General features: G+C 39.2%; 1 protein-coding gene across 15 annotated transcripts in view; it reads right to left on the bottom strand.

Moving 5' to 3' along the window:
* The window catches only part of LOC121365478 (calcium and integrin-binding family member 2-like), a 98,808-nt gene that overhangs the window by 22,650 nt on the left and 55,963 nt on the right, over positions 1–20,195 (bottom strand). For 12 of the 15 annotated variants that reach the window (XR_005957023.1, XR_005957022.1, XR_005957021.1 and 9 more), the window contains one exon: positions 5,679–5,713. Coding sequence is in view for 5 of the 15 variants with exons in the window: in XM_041489685.1 (XP_041345619.1) it covers positions 5,679–5,713 (35 nt within the window). In the remaining 10 variants the exon portion in view is untranslated. Of the gene's footprint in view, positions 1–5,678; positions 5,714–15,245; positions 15,442–17,498; positions 17,666–18,386; positions 18,648–20,195 lie in introns of those variants that run through there. The other 3 variants (XM_041489691.1, XM_041489690.1, XM_041489688.1) reach the window with 3 other exon arrangements.

Here is a 20,195-nt window from a genome sequence, read left to right as displayed (position 1 = left end):
GTTCAAAAAAAAAAAAAAAAAAAAAAAAAAAAAAAAAAAAAAAAAAAAAAAGCAAATGGCTTAACTAGAACAGTGAAAGCAGGCAGTGAGTGCTGATGGACAGTGCCACCACAGGTTCACAGGAGCCATGGCATGAGCTGATTATACACTGGTTGTACAGGATGGAACAACCTGTGCCTGCAGCAAGACCAGAAGTGCACAGCTGCTGTTCAGTTGTACTTTTGGTTACCCACCACAGAGGATAGGCTCCTGTCCAGATGCCAGAGCTGAATGGAACAGCTGGAGAAGGACTTTGTGTAATACACAGAAAAGAATGCACCACTCCAGAGACCAGCAGGAGAATTGACAAGTCAACATAAAGCCCTGGAAACAAGTCAACATAAAGCCAGGTTTAATTAATCAGCCCTTCCAAGCACCTGAGATGGCTGGAAGTAAAAGAAGCAGCATTGAAGATGGGATTGCACAGAATGCAGGACAGAATGCACTGATGGGAGCTGATTTACAACCCTTGCTGCAGAGGCTGTAGCCCTGTACTGATGCAAATCAGTGAACTGCACATGCTCTCTTGTCTTGCAGTCCTTTAATGGACAGCTGGGGAACAGAGCCAGACAGACCAAAACCTACAAGTCTGCCACACAGGGAGAAAAAGCTGCTATAGCTCAAAAAGAAGGAGGTTCTTTAATCTGGGGTTGAGAAACTAAGGAAGGAGGGGCCTTTGGGGCACCTGATAAAGTACTTGGAGGGTCTCAGATTTATGCCATACTTGCACAAACTGTTTTTGCAATAATAAATGTTAAATGCTACACATGGTAACGGAGGCATAAATCCCTGTGCTGCACCAATTCCTCAGTGAATTATTGCTTCCAAGGATTGCAAGAGGTTAGAACAGTCTATTAGAGAAGGTGGTCTACCGTGTGAAGCTGAAACCAAAACAGCAGGAAACGTGATACAAGGAAATTCAGTCAGAAACTGAAACCAAAACTCACTGACTTGCTGCAGTTTGACAAACAGATAAGGAACAAAGGACCTTGAGAAACATAAGCAGAAAGGGTTGAAAGTTGAAGGAATTCTGTTACTGATATGCCTTTTCCCTTTTACGCTTTCCAGTTGAAGTTATTTTCATTGTATCAATAAAACACAATAACTGGGCACTGAAATCAGATTTATAAAGAGGCAGCATAATAAGATGAGAAAAAGTGTATAGATGAGTCTTCTGCTAGTTTTTAGTTAGCATGTAAAGTATTTATTCATCTTTGCAATGCAAAATGAAGCAGCACAAATTGATTTAAGAGAATACTACAAAAATGTCCTCTCAAATCATATACAGTAAAATTAAAAAGAAATTGTGAGAAATGTTTTTGGCAGACAATTTATAATAACTAGTTATAATTTATAATAACTAGTTATAGTTATGAAAACTCTGACTTCCAATATATGTACCTTACAGCTCCCAGACCTACATGATGCAAAGTGAGTATATTGATAATGTTTTTCCTTCCTGAAGTGCCACTCAAATCCCTGCTCACAGGCATCTTTTCTGCTGGTGGTTCCAAGAATCACAGAGTGACTGAGGTTGTGAGGAACTCCTGAGATGAACTGGTGTAGCTATGATATTTTATTAAAAATCCTTTCCTAGGATTTTTGCCCTCCTGAGGAGCTGGGAGCCTCAGGAAAGAAATGTAAACAATAACTATCTGCTGCTGTGGAATGCAACAGGTGCATTGCTCCATGTGGATTGTTTTCGATTGATGACCAACCACAGTCACCTGTGCCAAGGCTGTGAGCAGTCACAGGATTTTGTTATGCATTCTATTCTATTCTTGTTCTTTGTAGCCTTCTGATCTCTCTGTTCTTTTAGTATAATTTTTATGTAGTATTTTAGTATAATATTTAACATAATAAATCAACCTTCTGAGAAACATGGAGTCAAGCCTCGTGTCTCCACACACAGAGAGTTCCTCACAACAAACTGTTGCAACCTCCTGCCCAGCACGGGCACCTGGAGCAGGCTGCCACATCCAGATGGCTTTTGAGTATCTCCAAGGCTGGAGATTCCAAAACCTGTCTGAGCAGGCTATTCCAGTGCTTGGTCACCCTCACAGTGCTTCCCCGTGTTCAGGCAGAACCTCCTGTGTTTCTGTCTGTACCCACTGCCCCTTTTCCTGGCATGGGCCTCTGTCTCCTTTGCAGCCTCCAGATCTCAGCTCTCTCAGCCTTTCCTCATATGAGACAGTCCTCAGTCCCCCATCCATCTCAACAGCCCTTTGCCAGATGCTGGAGCAGCTGTACTGGGGAGCCCACAACTGGACACAGCACAGCATCACTCCGGACTCCATACAGATCAACACTGACAGGGATTCTGTCCTCTCACAAGCCTTAGCAAAACAGGTACAATCTGACTTAAATATAATACAGGAAAGGTTTATGGTACGCAAATACAGAGACTGCCTAAAACCCTTTTTTTTTTCCTTTTTCATTCATAGAGGATACAGAAATATTTTTAACAACAAGAAAAGTAACATAATTATCAAGAAGATCAACAGTAGCTTCAGAAAATATATAATCTTTGTGTGTATAGTTTCTTGCCTAAAACTCAGGAAGATTCCCAAGGGTATAGACCTCCCCTAATTTCATTCTTTTGGCTGATGTGTTTTCCTCCAAAGCTGACAATAGGGCAATTCCCCTTTCTGCATACAAAACTTCAAACTCTCTAAAAGAAAAACAAGAGTTGTTTTCTAATCCTCCCTCCATTTGTGCAGCAACTTGCTCCACAGCAAGCTGCCTCCCAAGCAGTTTGCTGCCTTTGCTCCCTTATAAGGAAGCTTTCCAGACTCTTGAAGCAACCACTGCTTAATTCTCTGGCAGATTTCAGATTTAAAATCCAACATTCAGCTGGATTGGCTAGAAGGGCTCCTGTTACCTCACCTTTCACCCATCAAGAACAAGCCACGAAACAGGTGGAGAAGAGAAGGCAACAGAAGAGCTATTTTTCTTCTACCAAGGTTCAAAGGTTTGCTGACATCCCAAACGGTGCCCAGCTTGGTCATTTAGTGCCATATTCCCCTGGCAGTTGTCTAACTAGGTAAAGTCACTCTCAAGTGAAATACAACTTGAATTGACAACTTTTGTGCTTTTTGGCTAGGACAGACTTCCAAAAACACATGCATTTGAGTGCTTGTTTGGGTGCCAAACTGTACAAGTCTGCAGGGAGAAGCAGAAACAGATGGGCTGATGAACAGTTAAGCATTATTGCTAGAGTAAAAGCTTGTCTGCCAGAAAATCAGATTTGTAAAACTGAGTAAGAGAAATAATGCCTTATGAGAGACAACTCAACCATTTGTTCCCATTTACAATCACAAGAGAGGAACATTATATAAACAGATTCATTGCTATAACTAAATGGTTTTCCCAACTTTTCTTCATGTTATTTTTTTTTCTTTTTATTCCTGTTTCTCTCTACAGGATGTTTTCCAGGATAACAAATCTTTTTCAAATGGTGATGCCCAAAACTGGACAGTCTATTCCTACTGAGGTCGCAGTACTGCTGAACGGAATTCTCCCATTTTATAAACACTGCTGAGGTTAATGCATTTTAGAAATGCATTTCTCTTTTTTGCAAGAGCATTGTGGGGCATGGTGTTGTTAAAATGATGCTTACTTTGCTCAGATCACTAACTCCCCAGCCCATTTTTTTGATACACTCCATTCTGCACTTGCAAATTTTTTCTCAGTTCTTAGGACTTAAGTGTGTGAATTTTCTTTTGTTCACTTTGACTCTAGTAATTTCTCTAACATACTGAGTACAGCTGAAAAAGCAAATCTCGATCTTCATAGCATCTGCAACTCACTTCACCTCAATGTTTCTTACCATTCTCACCAATTTTCTATGTTCAGGAGTATTTTGACCAAGAGTTCAGTGCACTTACACAAGTAGAAAAGGACTAACACAAACTGGAATTGTAGAAGTCTTTACCAAAATAAAGACATGTTGCAGCTACTTCTTTTCTCTGACTTACAAAAGCAGATACTCACAGGAAGATTTGCTTTTAACAAATCTGCAGTGGCTGCCTCTGAGCATGTATTAAGTTCTAGGCACTTACAGACTGATTGTCTACCAGTGTGTTCTGGCATCTCTCCCTGCAGAGAAGTTGTCCTGAAGTTACACACATAGGTCTAAATTTCCTTAAGAAAGGAAATTCTCCTTAAGAAAATGGGGGCATGTTTTCAAAGCCCTAACACCACCAAAGCCACCAGTAACAGCTCTAAAAATTTGTCAGGTGTTATATTAATATTTTAGATAATGTTTTGAGTCAGTGATAACATAAATATGCCTACAATTCTTTAATATGTTCTTGCCCTGGGCCCATGCCTGAATGCTCATAGCTGCGATCAGCACTTCCAAAAATTAACCATCTTTAACCAAGATTTAGGAGTGTATTTAGGTTTTCTTGTGATAAACAGCTATCAAATACCAATAGTGAGCTATGGTTCTCTTTCACCAGGCACACTTACCTCTGCTGCAGTCTTACTTTATATTTTTTCCTAGATCCATTTTCAGCATTTTGTGTTAAACTTTTCTTCACTTTAAATTAATAAGTTATACTATTTTCTAATAATTTGCACATTATCCACACTCAGATTACTAATCAAAAAATATGTCTTCAACCCCTCTGACCACAACCTGTATTTACGTTGACTTGAGCTGCTGTTGACACCAAAGCCTTGCATTCTAAAGTCAGTGTGTAAGTCAATCTAACACCTTACTGGTAGGGAAATGCTCTCCTCATTTTCAGTTGCATTTGCTCACTGTGTCTCTCATGCCAGCTTTGGCACTCATCTGATCCTTCAGAGAGCTGATTCAGCTTATTAAACCAGCAGAAAATAGATTTACTGTTGTTTGGGGTTTTGATGGTCTGCTTTCCCTGTAGGGACAGATAAAAACACTTAGCCTGTTTTACCTAATTGCAGTCTCATGCTGGTTTACATCAGTTTATAGCAATCTAAATTGAAGCTGCCATATTCATTCCTTCATCCCCACCTACACAACAGTCATTAACAGCCATGCAAATAGATTGTGAGACAGACAGGGCTTTCTTTTTTTTTTTTTCTTTTTGTAAGGATGCTCCTTGTTGGATCATCTCAGTGAAGTCAGCAGCTGCACAAGAAATTCAGTTCAGCCTAAAGAGGACTCAACATGCATTTCCTCCACATCAGCCCTGTGAGCATCCTGCAGGGTAAATAAGTGCCCAGCAGTACCTGGTTGCCCCTTCACTGAAACAGGGAGATGCTAAATCAGTAAGTGCTAATTAACCAGGGAGTCATAACCCATTTTATTCCTGCTCACTAAAACTTCACCTCAGACTTGTAGAAACACCTCTGGATTCTACACTGACTGCAGGATGTGCCCTCACTGGTATCACTGAGCAGAAAAGCAGCAAATCCCTTTCAAACATGTCACTGGCTCAACCCTAAAATAGTCTATGATACTCACTTTAAGCTAATCACCACCTTATGACAATTATACATTATAAGTGTATCTTAAATCCAATCCTATTCTATTCTATACAATTAATTCCTGCAGAATAACAGGCATTATCTGGTTTCCTCACAAGTCAGATAAAAAGATTTAGCCCCTTCCACATGGATCACGAAGGAGAAATTTAAAAGGATTTACTTACCGAAGGATTTCCTTCCGAGTGAAGAACGTGCAATCCTGTTAAAGAAACAAATTGTGTCATTGTACTACAGAAATATTGAAAACAACTGCAAAGAGTTATTTCCTTTCCTTTTGGAAGGAAACTCAGATCTGACAGAAAAACATTAAATATGCCGTTTGGGTGCCATCTACACTTGACTCAGAAAGCAATATACACTATAAAATAACAGGAATATTTCAATACAGGCCTATCAGTAAAAAGAAAGATCTTGATATTGTGATAGTTCAGGAGGAAAAAACAGGTTGCTGAGATATATCTCCAATGTAGAATGACCCGACCAGAAACAAAATTAAATACAAAACAGAAGGTATATGCCAAAAGTATTAATTAAAATAATATGGAAAACTACAAACAACAATCTGTTGTTGATGACAAAAACTGTCTTCTTACTTTAAGTATCCCCCTGCTGGAGACAACTGGTTTAATCATAAAATTATGTAGTTATTTATTAGTTATTAACCATTTTTGCTAACAAACAGTTTGCACTGTGGTCACTTTGCTGAAGGCTGCAAACTCCTTTATTTTAGGAGCATGGATAAATGGATAGTCCCTGCCCTGAACAGCAGCAAACCATTCAGCTCTCCCTGTGCTATCACAGAACTAGAAATAACTAAAATGCAAAAGTAGAGTTTGCTGAACTTGAGAGAAGAGATACAAGCGTTCACTTGCATTCACATGGCTCTGTGATGTGACTGAATTTACATTGGTTTAATTCACTTCACGAACACCTCTGTTATACTAGAATTCAAACACTTCACCAAAGAACCAGAATACGAGCAGTGGCAGAGTTTGCATTTCATGCATTTCTACTTCAGTCGCAAAAAATATATATAATTTCAGGTGCTGTGAGGAAAAAATAATCAGTCCCATCCCATTCAAAAACAATCCCCTGATCTCCACTCTTACCTAGTATGTATTTAATGGAAACTCTGCCCTGCATCTAAGACTAGGAACACTAGTGGTAGTGAAATATTTGATAATCAGTTGAGAACATCATTCATCGATTCAGAGAATACGTAACTTGATCTGAGAGCCAGCTCCTGAGGTTGTATATATAGGGGACAACCACCAACACAGAAAATTCTTCCTGATTACCCACCTCTCTCACAGGCCCATGTGATGTGGCAGGGCATTTGCCTAACCATTCAGCTCTTTGTAGCCTTCCCCCTTTAATGGAAAGATATTTAGAATGTATCACCTTTGAAAATCAGCTTGTGAGAAGATAACAGTATCAGACTTGGTAAGTCATACTTGAAGGGTACATACAAGTATTTTGTCTCTACAAGTCCTGCTCTTCAACCAGAGAAAAAGTATTTCTTTCTCAAGCTGAGACTCACTGGGGCTAAATGCCTTTTTCTTCCAAGGAGGGGAGGAGCAAAGGATCCCTTGCTGGTAGAAGCAAACAGCCTGTCTCAGGTGTCCAGGAAGACGATCAGTCCCACAGATATCAATTACTGAGCTGCCCTGCTGTCCTCCACACAAAGTGCCTGGAGCAGCAGCTCTTCCTTCAGTGGATTGTGCAGTTACAAGGCCCAGGAGGAAGCGCCTTGGGAGCTGCTGACACTGATGTCACATTGTCTGCAACCGCACAAAGTGACGTTGGAGCCAGCTGGTCAAGTCTTCCTTAATTCCACACAATCAACACTGTCAAACTGTCACTTAAGGACACTTCATTTACTAAGAAAGGGCAGGTGTAATCTCACAAATAATTGTAATGCCCTCAGCAGCAATCATCTGCAATTATACAGGCTGGAGAAAACAGCAGCCACTTAACTAGAAAGCTGACAGGAAAGCGATGTACAAATGGAGACAAAGATTAAAAGGAAAAGTTACGCTTTACCTTGCAGAAGTCCTGCAAAAATGCTATTGGAAGGCAAATTAGGTCAGATAATGAACCATTTTTGCTGACAGTCCATACATTTTTTATATTTTATTCTGAGTTGCATCATGACCTTGAAAATAAACACTGCTGCCTGCCTGTTTTTTGATCAACAAGTTTTTTACTAATGTAACCTAAACCCCACTAATACTGAAAACCTCTATAGCAGAAGCAGTTGCAACTATCGACCTAACCACTGTTACTGACAGCTCTATTTCAATTACACCTGCCAATTGCATGGAATTGTCTGGGATGAAGGGTGCCAAAAAAATTCAAGAATGGTATCACTCTTAAGAGAGATCTTAAAGCTACTCAGGGTCAAAGCACCAAAACCTCACTGTGACCTGGCCTATACTCTTGATCCAGCCAGCTGTGAAACAATTTACCACAAAAAAGCCTGTCTGGTGTCAAATGGCAAGTGCAAAACCGCAGCTCCACGTGACCTCTGATAGGGAAGTCCAGCCATCCCTCTTGCTTCTCCCACCCTTTTATTTCTGCCTGTTCCTTTACGCAGACTTCACCTTGATGAGCAGAATAACTGCATCAGAGAACTCTGAAGGAAGGAACTAATATGTTTGTAAATGAACCTAGCAATACTGGACACATTTTCAGCTCGGATAATTTCCTTTTATTGACTTAGAATATAGCATTGGCAGTGCTGGTACAAGAGACGAAGGTGAAACAAGTATCTGTTGATGGTAGGAAAGGGGTGCAGGACTGAGTTAATTTTCCTTTTTTTTTTTTGAAATCACAGCCCTCAGTTGGATTAAAATCATGATGGAAAAAAAGGTCTAAATAACATAATTATATTTTATAATTGCTGGAATTTAATTCCAATTTAATTGAAGACTTTTGGCCAAAGAAACACGGAGATGAATCATCTAATTTTCTTCTGGCTACTCTAATCATACAGAAAAATACATAATGAAGGACAATAAATAGTAAATTAACATGTTAAATTCACTCTCTCATAAGGAAAGGTGAAGTGGGCTCTGGAAAGCATTTGTCATTTATGCACATGATAACTCTGATTTTCCTGCAAGCCAGAGATATCATGGAACACATTTGCTATTTTGTGTATGGTATTTGAGTTTAGTAAGAACACAAAAAGCAACCTCTCTGTTCTGTCTGGACACTAAAATGTCTGGGAGTCCTGCTAGAAAAGCAGAAACTGAATATGAAACAAATAAACCTTACCAGAGTTTTCATAATTCTTATCAGTTCAACATTACTGGCAAGAACTGATCCTGGGAATTATTGCCTTTATTTCTAGTGCTATACAATGGCCTGAAAGACTTCTGCTAACAGCAGGCCCTCGGGAGCTTTAGCTTCTTGAGAACAGAGGCTTTGCCTTGACAGGTCACCTATTCCAGCCCCTGAGAACAAACATGCACCTTTTCCAAGATCAACTCTCCCACTCAGTCTGTCCTCGTCTCCTTAATAATCAAGTAAATTACAAGTCCAACACGGGACCACTGGTGGTTGTTTGGACGTAAGATACCACTAGAACAAATCTGCAATTATCTACTTAACATCTTGTAACAAAGTGAATACAACCAAGCAAACAGAAAATAAATTTCCCATTGATTTCCAGGAGATCACGATCTTGTATAATGGGACTTGATTCTCAAATTTAGCATTTAGATGGCTTAACTGCTTCTTAAAATACTTTGAAGAGAGAAGAGGCAGACAGCTGGTGTATTTAGGTTCCACAGGTAGCTTGGCTCATGGCTGGTAATTGGACTTTCTGCAAGTCACTCAGCATTGCTTGTAAAGTGCAGTTAACAGTCTCTGCTCTTAAAACTTAATTTTTATAGCAGAGCAGCATGCACACGCTGTTAGTTTTATTCTTTTATTCCCTATGTCAGGTGAATGCAGATTTAGGAAAGAACAGACTGAAATACAGTGGTCCACCACCTTGTCCAGTCATCTGCGGGACTTGACTGCAAACTCCTTGGTTGGTTCTGCTTTGTATTGAGTTCTACATTGATTTGAACAAAGCAAAAAAGGACAGAGAGATGCTCTGACAATGCTGCTACTTAACTGTCTGTAGCGTGTCCATCCAGCACACGAGTTGGTGTGGCTCCACTCAGCCCACGTGCCAGTTGCTCTGGGGATGGATTGCCAGCTCCCGAGAGCAGCACACAGCTTATGAATGGCAGCAGAGTCCAGTGAATGGGAGGTTACCAATCACCACTCCCAGAAACAAGCACTGTGCATAAAGCACAGCTCTGAAACAGAGCTGATTTCATGGAGGTAATGCAAAACATTCCTCTACAGAACAAAAACTGGATAAATTAACAACAGAATGAAAGAACAGAAACACTCAAATATGCTGTGAAACAGTATTTCTGAAAGCCATTAAATGCATATTTCTCTTCTAAGACAATACATATATATTCTGTTTTGTATATGTATAGTTTCATAAGGTCAGGTTTACTTTGACCCTGCAACAGCTTAATTAGAAACTTTTATAAATACAAAATTAATATTAATCAGTCTTATAAAATCACTGCAAATTAAAAAAAAAAAAAAACCTAACCCAAAAAACCCCACAGCCTCAAAGATAATGCAGATACTGGAAACCATAGAAACTATATAGCTATCAAAGAGCAGCTCTTAAAAAATGCTAGCTGTTGGATGCTGCAGCACTTTAAAAGGTAATATTTAAAGCAAATTACTTCAGAGGTTTCATTTTTAAAATCGCAAATGACGTTTTGTACTGTGCCAAAGTACAAAATGTGTGTAAGAGCATTTAATCAAAACACCCAAAATGTCATTCTGTGAAGCAACCAAGAATCTGGTCCAGACAGAAGCAAATTAACTCTTATATAAAAGATCTATTATTAACTCTGTTCTAGTAATGTTTTACAAATGCAATACTTTTGTTCTACATTTCACACGACTAAGACTGGCATAGAGTTGTGCAAGACTGAGTCTGCAAGATATTTATGTATTTTCATCACTGTTAGTGTATAAAGAGTTAACAGACTCAATGAGTTAAAAATGCTGTTTGCATCGGAACACCAATGAAAATTTTACCACACAGCTCATCCTTACTTGTCATCATACATACTTCACAATTACACCCAAACCAACCAAAACACCAAGTTTGAGAAGGAAAAAAATCTGCATCTGTAAGAACCTGTTTACATATTCATATGGCAACAGGGGAGTAAAAACAAGTCAGACATTAGCAAGGACTGAAAAAAAGCAAACTGCCAACAAAAGTTATTTTGTTCAATCTACAGATACACCAAATGGTAATACGAAACAAGAACCTGACCAAAGGATATTTGCACAAAAAACTTGCTCCATTATTATACTACTTTTACTTGCACAATAACAGCAATACTGTATCAAATGAAAAATACTTTTTACAGAATATCCCGGGGAACCTATGAATGCGCTTGTATTCCTGCAAAGGGTTAATTTTCCAAGACCCCGGGTCTTGGAAAAAAAAGACCCTGTCTTTTAAAAAGACAGCTTGATGAACCTGTTTTACTTTACAAATGGTGTTTCTTGACAGATCAAAACATAATTAGTTTAATCTGGCTTTGCATAATTCTCATGAAATATAGTTGAATTGCACTTTGACTTCAATTTTGATAAAAACAAAAAAGTGAGCTCTGTAATAGAGAAAATCTTGTGTAAAAGAAGAAAGTCATTACTTCACCATACTATATTGTATTGCAATATTGCCTACAAGACTGCCAGGGTAAATATCAGTTTGTTTTGAGACTGCATTAAATAATGCAGAGTAAATAATACCATTAATAAACAAATATAAATGGCTTGCAATAAAACCAGTAATATGCCTTATAATCTCTAGGTTCTAGAAGCAAAATAAAACAAACAGATCACTGAATTTGTACTGAATTCAGATCTCTTGAGTCAAGTAATCCCAGAAAAGGAAATGAGATTGACTGAACAGTGCAGGAGTTAGTCCACAGCCCAACTACAGTTTCTCTGCATTTCCTACTCAATACAATTGTTTCTCACTTAGAAATGCTGTGTACCAATGTGAATAAATGGCTCTGAATGAATAAATAAGTTGCTTTACAGCATCCTTGTATTTTCCATTGCTTTAAGCATCTGTACACACTCAAAACACCCTAAAATTTCAGTTAATTTTCTTTTCTCCATATGAGACTTGACCTCCAAAATCTGTAGGCAGCTTTTAAAATCTTAATTTTAAAATGTTTTATTGCAATGAAACCCATCTTTCTTGCCTATCAGTACTTACCTTTTCCCTCACCAGACCTTGGTTAGATTTCACATTTTCTGTATTAAAAAACCCCTCAACAACCAAAAGCCCCATTGACAAAAAAAAAACCCTAAAAACCACAGGCAGAACTCTAAGGGCATAAGAATAATAAATGCCCAGTAAAATTCCTTTTCTTACAAGGCTAGTATTTTAAATGATGTGAATCTCTATGAGCAACCCAGTGCTAGCAAAAGCCTAATTTGCAAAACATTTCACTAATCTTATGAAAATGTAAAGAGCTGCCAACAAGAACACTATCATAATAACAGGTGATATGATCTTAATAGCAGGTGTTACGACAAGGTGTTAGACTGGAAAGCTGCACATCTCCTTTTTTCCTTTGCTTCTACTTACTTGAATTTTAAAAAATTAAACAAAACAAAACAAAAAAAAACCGCACACAAAAAAAACCCCAACCCTGAATGGTTTAATATTATCAAGTTCAATTACAGGTCTCTTGTACAAAATTTCCACTGGCTACCAGTCTTAATGAAGAGCATTTAAAATTGTCCATTGAAAACACTGAAGTTATCCTGTGGGTGACCACATTTACAATTGTTTAATTTAAAATTAAAAGTTCTGCTAACAACTGGCTCTTCAATATGACAATTTACATGCAAAAAATTTACATGCATACATAGGCCTTTCAGAAAGTTTTAGATAAATCAAACCATTTGATTTATTTCATTAATATTACACTAATGATCTGACATTTATGTATGCTAGCTTTTCAAGCAGGTGATTTTTCTGCAGCTTAATCTTCACTCTCTAAAGCCACAGCCACTTGGATAGGTTTTACCATACTTTAGGCACATGAACTTTAGGCACTTTTTCACCTCATAGTGTCTTTTATGGAACAAACACATAAAACACAATGATTTTTTTTAAGTATAAAAATTTTCCTCCTGAAGCAATATTAGGTGCTATAAGCTCAAAGCAATTTGTATGAAAGACAGAAATAATAGAAGGTACAACAAGATAATACAATATCCAAAAATAGATTTCAATAAAGAAATTATAAGTCTAACCATGAGGTGAGTGAGGTTTTGAACAGTCTACCAACAGGAACTGTGAGGAAGTAAAGAAAAAAGAACAACCAAGATATATTTTACAAAAAAGATTGACACTTTTGCTTCTGAATGCTGATACTATGAACACTGTTCATAGTATCACTGGACCACTGTTATAAGGAGTACAGAACTAACTCACAGACACATAAATTCACAAGAAACTGCTTTAGGGAAAAAAAAAAAGACTCAGTGATCAATTTATAAAAGCAATTGATATGTAGATGCCTTCCTGGTCACTGGGATACAGATGCGCACAACAGATGGTTGGAAAGTGGATTGTGGTACACAGTGTTTTACTTTGGTAAACGCCCCGGTAACTCAGCTGCTGGCTCAAGACATGAAAAACCTGCACTAAAAAAATTATGGAAACATTGCCACATTCTTCCTTTTTCTATTCTGAAGAAATTCCACAAATGAGAAGTAGGCAGGTAAGACAGCCAATTCCAAGTCAAACAGCTCCACTTGCAAAGTGCCGTCTCCCCCAAGATGCCATGGAGAGGCAAAAGCTCTGTGTGTGGGTGGCTCCAGCAGTCAGCCCAGGCTCTTTTTGTTTAAAAGACTCAAGGGAGATGCAAAACTAATAGATCGGAGGCAATTCACCATCAAAATTATGTCTTTATCTGATTCTTCACAGTATGAGGCTAATGCTCCTTCCTGACAAAATCTGCAGGTCACTTATTGTCCAGAAACCTGTTATTTTATGGTACTTGCCAAACATAGTCAAAAACTGTCTAGCTCTACACTAATGAACTGCAAGTCTGCCTGTAACAGAGAAATCCCAAAGGCGACTCAATCCACTGGGCCAAACTCCTGCCAGGCTTTGAGATCAATTACCCAGCATTATGAAAGGCAGGGGCTGCAAAAGCCATTAGAGAGAGGCAATTTCTTCATGAAGAGCACTGAATTAGGGATGACATTTCAGCTCTTGCATTTGCCAGTTTATGTCCAGAGGATAACATTAATTACATTTAGATTTTGTTTTGTTTCACTGCAGTTGTGCTCTGTTCTGTGTTCACTTCTATTGTTAGTAGGAAGACTGGTGCTTTACAGATCTTTGATTTCTCTCTCGCCTATCCAGCAGGGATGTGAAAAAGCTTTTTTGGATCTTGGACTGCTAAGTCTAAGATCATTAACTTAGATTAATACATTGCAGACTGCTGGTGAGAATGTGACAAAGTGGAAATTAAGAAGGTACACTGGCACATTTCCTACAATGACAAAAAAAACCCACTATGTATTTATAAAAGCATTTAGTTTATGCCTTACTTTTAGTGTGGGATAACGGTTGAAAGCATTTTAGCATACACACCAGGCCTCACTCCATGGCTCAGTATTTACACCTGTGACAAGTCCATGTTCGCAGTGACTTGAAATAAAATTAGTAACTAAAATACTAAATTCTACTTCAATAGTATTAACCAAAGATCACAAAGGTAAAATGTTATTAAGTTACCCAGTCCCTTAAGGGTCTGTATCTGTCCTTTGGTTATCACAAGATAAACTAGATCTTGATTTCCTGTGTTGCTAATTCAATGTTTGTCATGTAGGAGAACACAGCAATGCAGCCAGCCTTGGCTGCCTCTCTTAATAAGCAGTCAGCTGCCTCCTTCTTGAGCACACTTCTACTCAATGCTTTGCTTCACTGTATTTTCAGAAACTTGTTCAAGATGCCCACTGTGCAGACAGCTTCCTGAAATCTATTTCAGTGAGATTTGCAGTGTGCTGAAACGTGACTTAAAATAGGGGATCCTTTTTTTTTTTCCTTACTCTATTTAAAAGCAGTTTATGCAATGTTAAGTAAATAAAGATACCAAGTTATCCCTGACATAAAATGCACACTTACTTATGATGAGGTAAGAAACTGCTTTCCAGGAGTGGATACAAGTATAACAACACCTATTCTGGAATTACACTAAGCATATTTCTTTGACTTATCCTTAGGAGAAGTGGATTTAGACAAGATCTATTTTTTCCTTTCCACTCTATTGTGAGCAAAAGGCATCAGGGAGAGAAGGTGCTACACTGTTGTCAAGCTAGTCACAATCTTTTTTCTGCTTCCTAGTTCAGACACTGAGGATGACCCTTCTTCCTCTATACAGAGAGGGAATTAAATGAATATATTCAACAACCCAGCCTTAGAATATTATTATAGTTACTGGAAGGAACAGTAGAATATATACATGCAGGTTACAAAGAAACTTTTCAATTATATTGAAAAAAAAAAAAAACACTCCCCAAACCAAACAAAAACCCAAAATAAACATACGTAGATTACTCCCTTTAATCCCTTAATGCAAACCAAGATATCTTACCTGGTAGGCATCTAGCTGTTCATCAGTAAATATCGTTTGCTTATTACCCATCTTAAATGAGCAATTCTTCCTCTCTGCAAATGCATCCCATTAGAAGTAGCTGGATTCCTCTGTATTGTAGGCATTTAGAGCACGTATACTCCGTGAGTGTACTGAAAAAATCCCAGAGCCTGCATTGAACTGGTTTGGATGGCACCTGCCCAGTGAGGAAGGACACAGTCTGAGAAATCTTTGCAAAGGCTTAACTGGAGTGTGCCAGGAAGGAAAGTGTTAAAATCACAGGCAGGTGTCGTGCAAAAACAGGGATGCCAATCTGCCCCTTTTCAGATGCTTTTCTAAGAGGCGTACGGAGCTTTTATAACCCAAACACCGAGCAGCCGCTCCCAGCAGAACGCAGCTCTCTCTTGCCTCGGGGCCTCACTCAGGGCGCTCCACACGGCACCTCCAGGTTTTGGAGCAGCTCTGCGTCAGCCGGTGGCGCTGGGCAGCGCAGCCGTATTGCCAGGCACCCCAGCCAGCCTGGGAACGGGGAGAGCACGGGCATCGCCACAGAGAGCAGCCGGCTCCGCGAGCTGCCCTGCGTGCCCCGGGCTGCCCGGGGAGCGCGGCTGGCTGCAGCCTCACCGTGTCCTCACGGCCCCACGCCCGCACCAGCTTCCGCGGGAGCTCCGCGGGAAATACTCGTGTCTGCACGGTGCCTAGCGAGGATGGGAGTTCACCGCCAAAGGTACCGAACTGCCGGTTACAGCAGTGAACACAAGGACTCCTTCCCACGTTAACTACATCTTAAAAAGTCAGCAAGGTTAAAGTAGTTAAACAGACGCTATCCTGCCTCCTTAGGCTCAAGCAAGCACAGCTGGGAAGGAAAAACCTCTACCACAGCCTAAAGCAAAAGCAGAAAGTGCCAGTAGAGGGCTCACGGTGTGTTTTAGTGCGCCACAACCCTACTGACGGGAAAGTAAAAAAAAAAAAAAATAAAAAAAGTATCTATGAGAAGCAGACAGACAAAATCATATTATCTAACATCTGCAGAAGGATAAGCTCTTATAACAACAGCAGGAAGAAGTCTGAGTGAGAAAGGATGGCAACGGGGAAGAAGGACCCATTATAAGCTCACTTTCCATTCAGGCACATTGGAACAGAACAGGGTAAAATTTCCAACTTCTTTATTTGTAGTCTGCCAATGGTCATTATTTCCTCATCAAGATAGCAAGTTTAATAAAAACACTTGGAGAATTATCGTGTACTTTTCCCTACAGCTTCTAATGATCCTGGCCTGATAGCAGGATTGGATAAGAGGGGTTCACTTTACCTTGGCATGTAACAACAAGCATTTAAAAGTAATAGTGAAAGCAAATATATTGTATACATAGTAAAAATATCCTATGAAACATGTTGGATATGTAGTAAAAACATTCTAAAAGGTGCTGAACCACAGACTGTTGTAAGAGATGGCTTACCCAAATTATAACACTTAGAAATGCAGGTTTGATTAGCTGCAAACCAACACTACCCTGAGCTACAAAAATTACAAGGTATATCCTGTATACAAAATAAATGCCTTGGGATGAGAATGTAGGCAATAAGACTTATTAGCAATAAGCAAACATCAGAATTGTAACATCAGAGAAATGCATTCTAGCAATAGAGCATATTGGAGCACGGTTTCAGAATAAGAGGGAAGAAGCTACAGTAGTAAGGAAAACACAAACAGAATGATTTACCATCAGACCAAGAGAGCAGCAAGCATCTGTTCAAATACCATACAGGTGTACTGTCACATGGCAAAACCAATCTCTGTTTTCCCAGCCACTAGTGCTTTTTTTCTCCTTTTCCCTGGTGTGTAGTGACATTGGATTCCTATTATGTTCCAAAAAGTTCTCCACAGGTAAGTCAGAACATTAAAAATAATTTTTAAGAATCTGCAAAATAGAGTATTTAATTTTTTTAAATCAAAAAACCAACAGTCTGTAAGGGCCCCTTGAGACTAAGAACTTGCACTGTTCTGAAAGTTCTTACCTGTCCTCAACTCTGAATGAGCTCCGTCATTGGCTTTAGTGGTTATATGTATAATTAAGCATGGTTAATATCTCTGATCTGGTGCTACTAAAACACAAGAGATAACAGCTGCTCTCAATCAGACCAGGCCAATACTTAGGCAAGTGATTTGCATGAAATGGCATTCGATTCACAGCCACCTACTTCAAGCTGCCCATCTATGCAACCCAGATTAAATATAAATGGCCAAATTACCTCTAATGTCATTATACAGAAGTTAATCAGCAGCAGGGGTGGATTTGGCTCTGTATCTTTTAATCTTGTGATTCTGTATGCTTAACAACATTCCTACAGTGAAAAGCTGACATTCCGTCTCTTCATTTTTCACCTCCTTTTATATCCCTGGCTGCTTCCCCTGTACCCTAGATGACAAACACATCAAAAAGTCTCTATCTTTTGAATCAAAATAACAGCAGTAAAATAGCAGCAGAGCTTAATGGAAAGCATTAACTAGGTAAGGCTTACTTGTGGTTACAATGTAGGCCAGAGGATTCAGAAATAACTGTAAAGGTTTACACTATACCAGCTAGTTCTTCTCAAGCATATCACAGTGGTAACTGCATCTCAATGCACAATTACCTTGCTGTGCTAATTGGGTAAAATTTAAAGACAGTATAATACATGAAGTCTTTTTCACTCCTATTTGTTTGTACATGTCAAAGTTCAGCTGATCTTCCAGTTTACTATTCTGGACTTCTTCTATCTGTTCCTATTTATCAAAGATTAGCTTATTTGCCAGTTGGATGTTAAGCAAACTTACTGTCAGCATGTTGCTGCAACAAATCTACAGTTTTCAATGTGCACAGCAAGAACTGACCTTAAATACTACTGGTACCACCACCTTTCACTATATTTCAGTTTTTAAAAAACTGTTTGCCAAATCAAGTGTTTCGAAGCAATTAGAAATAGATAACAAGCATCTTGCAATAGGTTGCAGATAAAGTTTTGTAAGGAGGACAATATATCTAGCATAGTCTTGCCTTGTCACGGCCCATTGTACCAGAGATGATGGTTAAATAGCCCCTGCTTATTCGCTTTAGAAGTTTAAATCCCAGAGCAGGAAATACACTGTTACTCACTCACCCCAGAGTAGTATGGGACAGCAAGACGGCTGTCAGCTGCAATGGCCTCGGCTGGCCACAGCTGCAGGATTTTTTTGCCACAGCCACAGCACAGGCAGTGGGACACACCAAGCTGGCAGCTCCACACAGCCTTTGGTGCAAGTTTCTCTGCTCTGAAGTGTGGCAAGCCCTGGTTGTCACAGCTGGTGATTGATCTGATTGATGAGGAGAGGTGTAAGTTCAACGGCCTCCAACAGACAGGTCCGAGTACCTTAAGCTGCATCTGTAAATTATGCAGTGAGAATGTGAAGGTCGTCTAAGTATAAAGTCTAACCCCACACCAAAGGAGGCTCAAGCTACTCTGAACAGACCACTTCACCACAAAAGGATCCACACGGAGTTTTAACAATCAAGTTGCGTATCTGCTGCTTTCACGTATTGCTTTGCTACAGTTTTTAGGAGGGGAGAAAGGAACCTAAGAAATTTCACGCCCATTACACCAGGTGTTCCAACAACTTCCCTCTCACACAGATGTCTCCTTGCAGAATAACTGTTCATACAGAGTTACTCTGTTAGCAAAAAGAACAGTTTTGATTCAGAGGAGCTGCCTGTACATTTATTCTGTTGTTACCTTGCACAAGTCCTTAGGGCCCACTGCTACTGCAGGTGGGAGTAACTGTGATCACTGCATGCAATGGGGGAAGTTCTATCCTCCACTGATGCTGTAAAAATCTCTCCTGAATTTTGGGGATTTGTTTTATTTACTGGAAAGCTATTCCAAATTCTATTTGCATAAAATTAAGAAAAAGTAATAACATTCATCTTACACAGCTGCTGTGGAGCTAAAAAAGGAGTTCCTTAAAGATGCTACAGAGCTACAAAACAATACAATTGTACAAACTACAAATAAAAAATGAACTGTAAATACAGTTATGAAAACATAAAATATGTGAAAAATTACAGTTTTTGCTACTGCAACGGGTCAAAAAGTTGCCTTTCCAACACATGGTGGATGGGAGGATGCTCAGACCCCACTAAATTTGTCTGGAAGTGATATCCTGTGAGAGAAGGCTTCATGGGCTTGAGCTCTGTCTGAGGAATGAATAAACAGCTTGAGAGACAGGCAAGACTCATGTCTCTCAAACCAGGGAAAGCTGCCGACTTCACTGACTTCACTGTGAGGAGCAGGAACTTTCTAGGGAGTTATAATGCTAAAGAAAATAAACAGAAAGGAAAACCGTGTGTGAAAATGTGTTGGCTTTATGATCTTTTCTATCTAGCTTAAAAATACACTATGTTAGAAAAGGGAGGTTTCTGAGTGCATTTTGTTAAGCCTAGTTTATTCATAATAAAGAGAAATTACCTTTTTTTTTTTTTTTAAGTGTTTTACACAAGACAATGTCTTGCCTCAGGGACAAAATAAAAGTAATGGTTGCCTTAGCAGGCTAAATGTAATATAATGAATTTCCCCATAGGGAGTGACAATACAGCGATCACTAGGGGAAAGACAGTATTGTTGTCTCCTCACAGGCATTATTTTCTTAAGCAAAATAACTATTCATGAGTTTATTATTGTCTTGTGCAGCCCTTCCCAGAACAGATCCAAACCAGCCACTGTTAACGCCTTATTACTGTAGCATTATTATGGTAACACCACAAGACATAGGCAAACGGGTGTTGAAAAATGCGTAAAGGAATTCTCCACAATATCTCCCCTTCCCCCAATTTTCAATCCAAGTTCAACCTAACAATGTAGATGCAGATACAGTCACAAACACAAGAAAGCAACATGAATAGATCTGTTCGCTATGTATATACTGAGTTGCCAATA

The sequence above is a fragment of the Pyrgilauda ruficollis genome, unplaced genomic scaffold (genome assembly GCF_017590135.1).
Source record: "Pyrgilauda ruficollis isolate IOZ18807 unplaced genomic scaffold, ASM1759013v1 scaffold96, whole genome shotgun sequence".
Lineage (NCBI taxonomy): Eukaryota > Metazoa > Chordata > Aves > Passeriformes > Passeridae > Pyrgilauda > Pyrgilauda ruficollis.
This window is presented reverse-complemented; position numbering and strand designations above follow the sequence as displayed.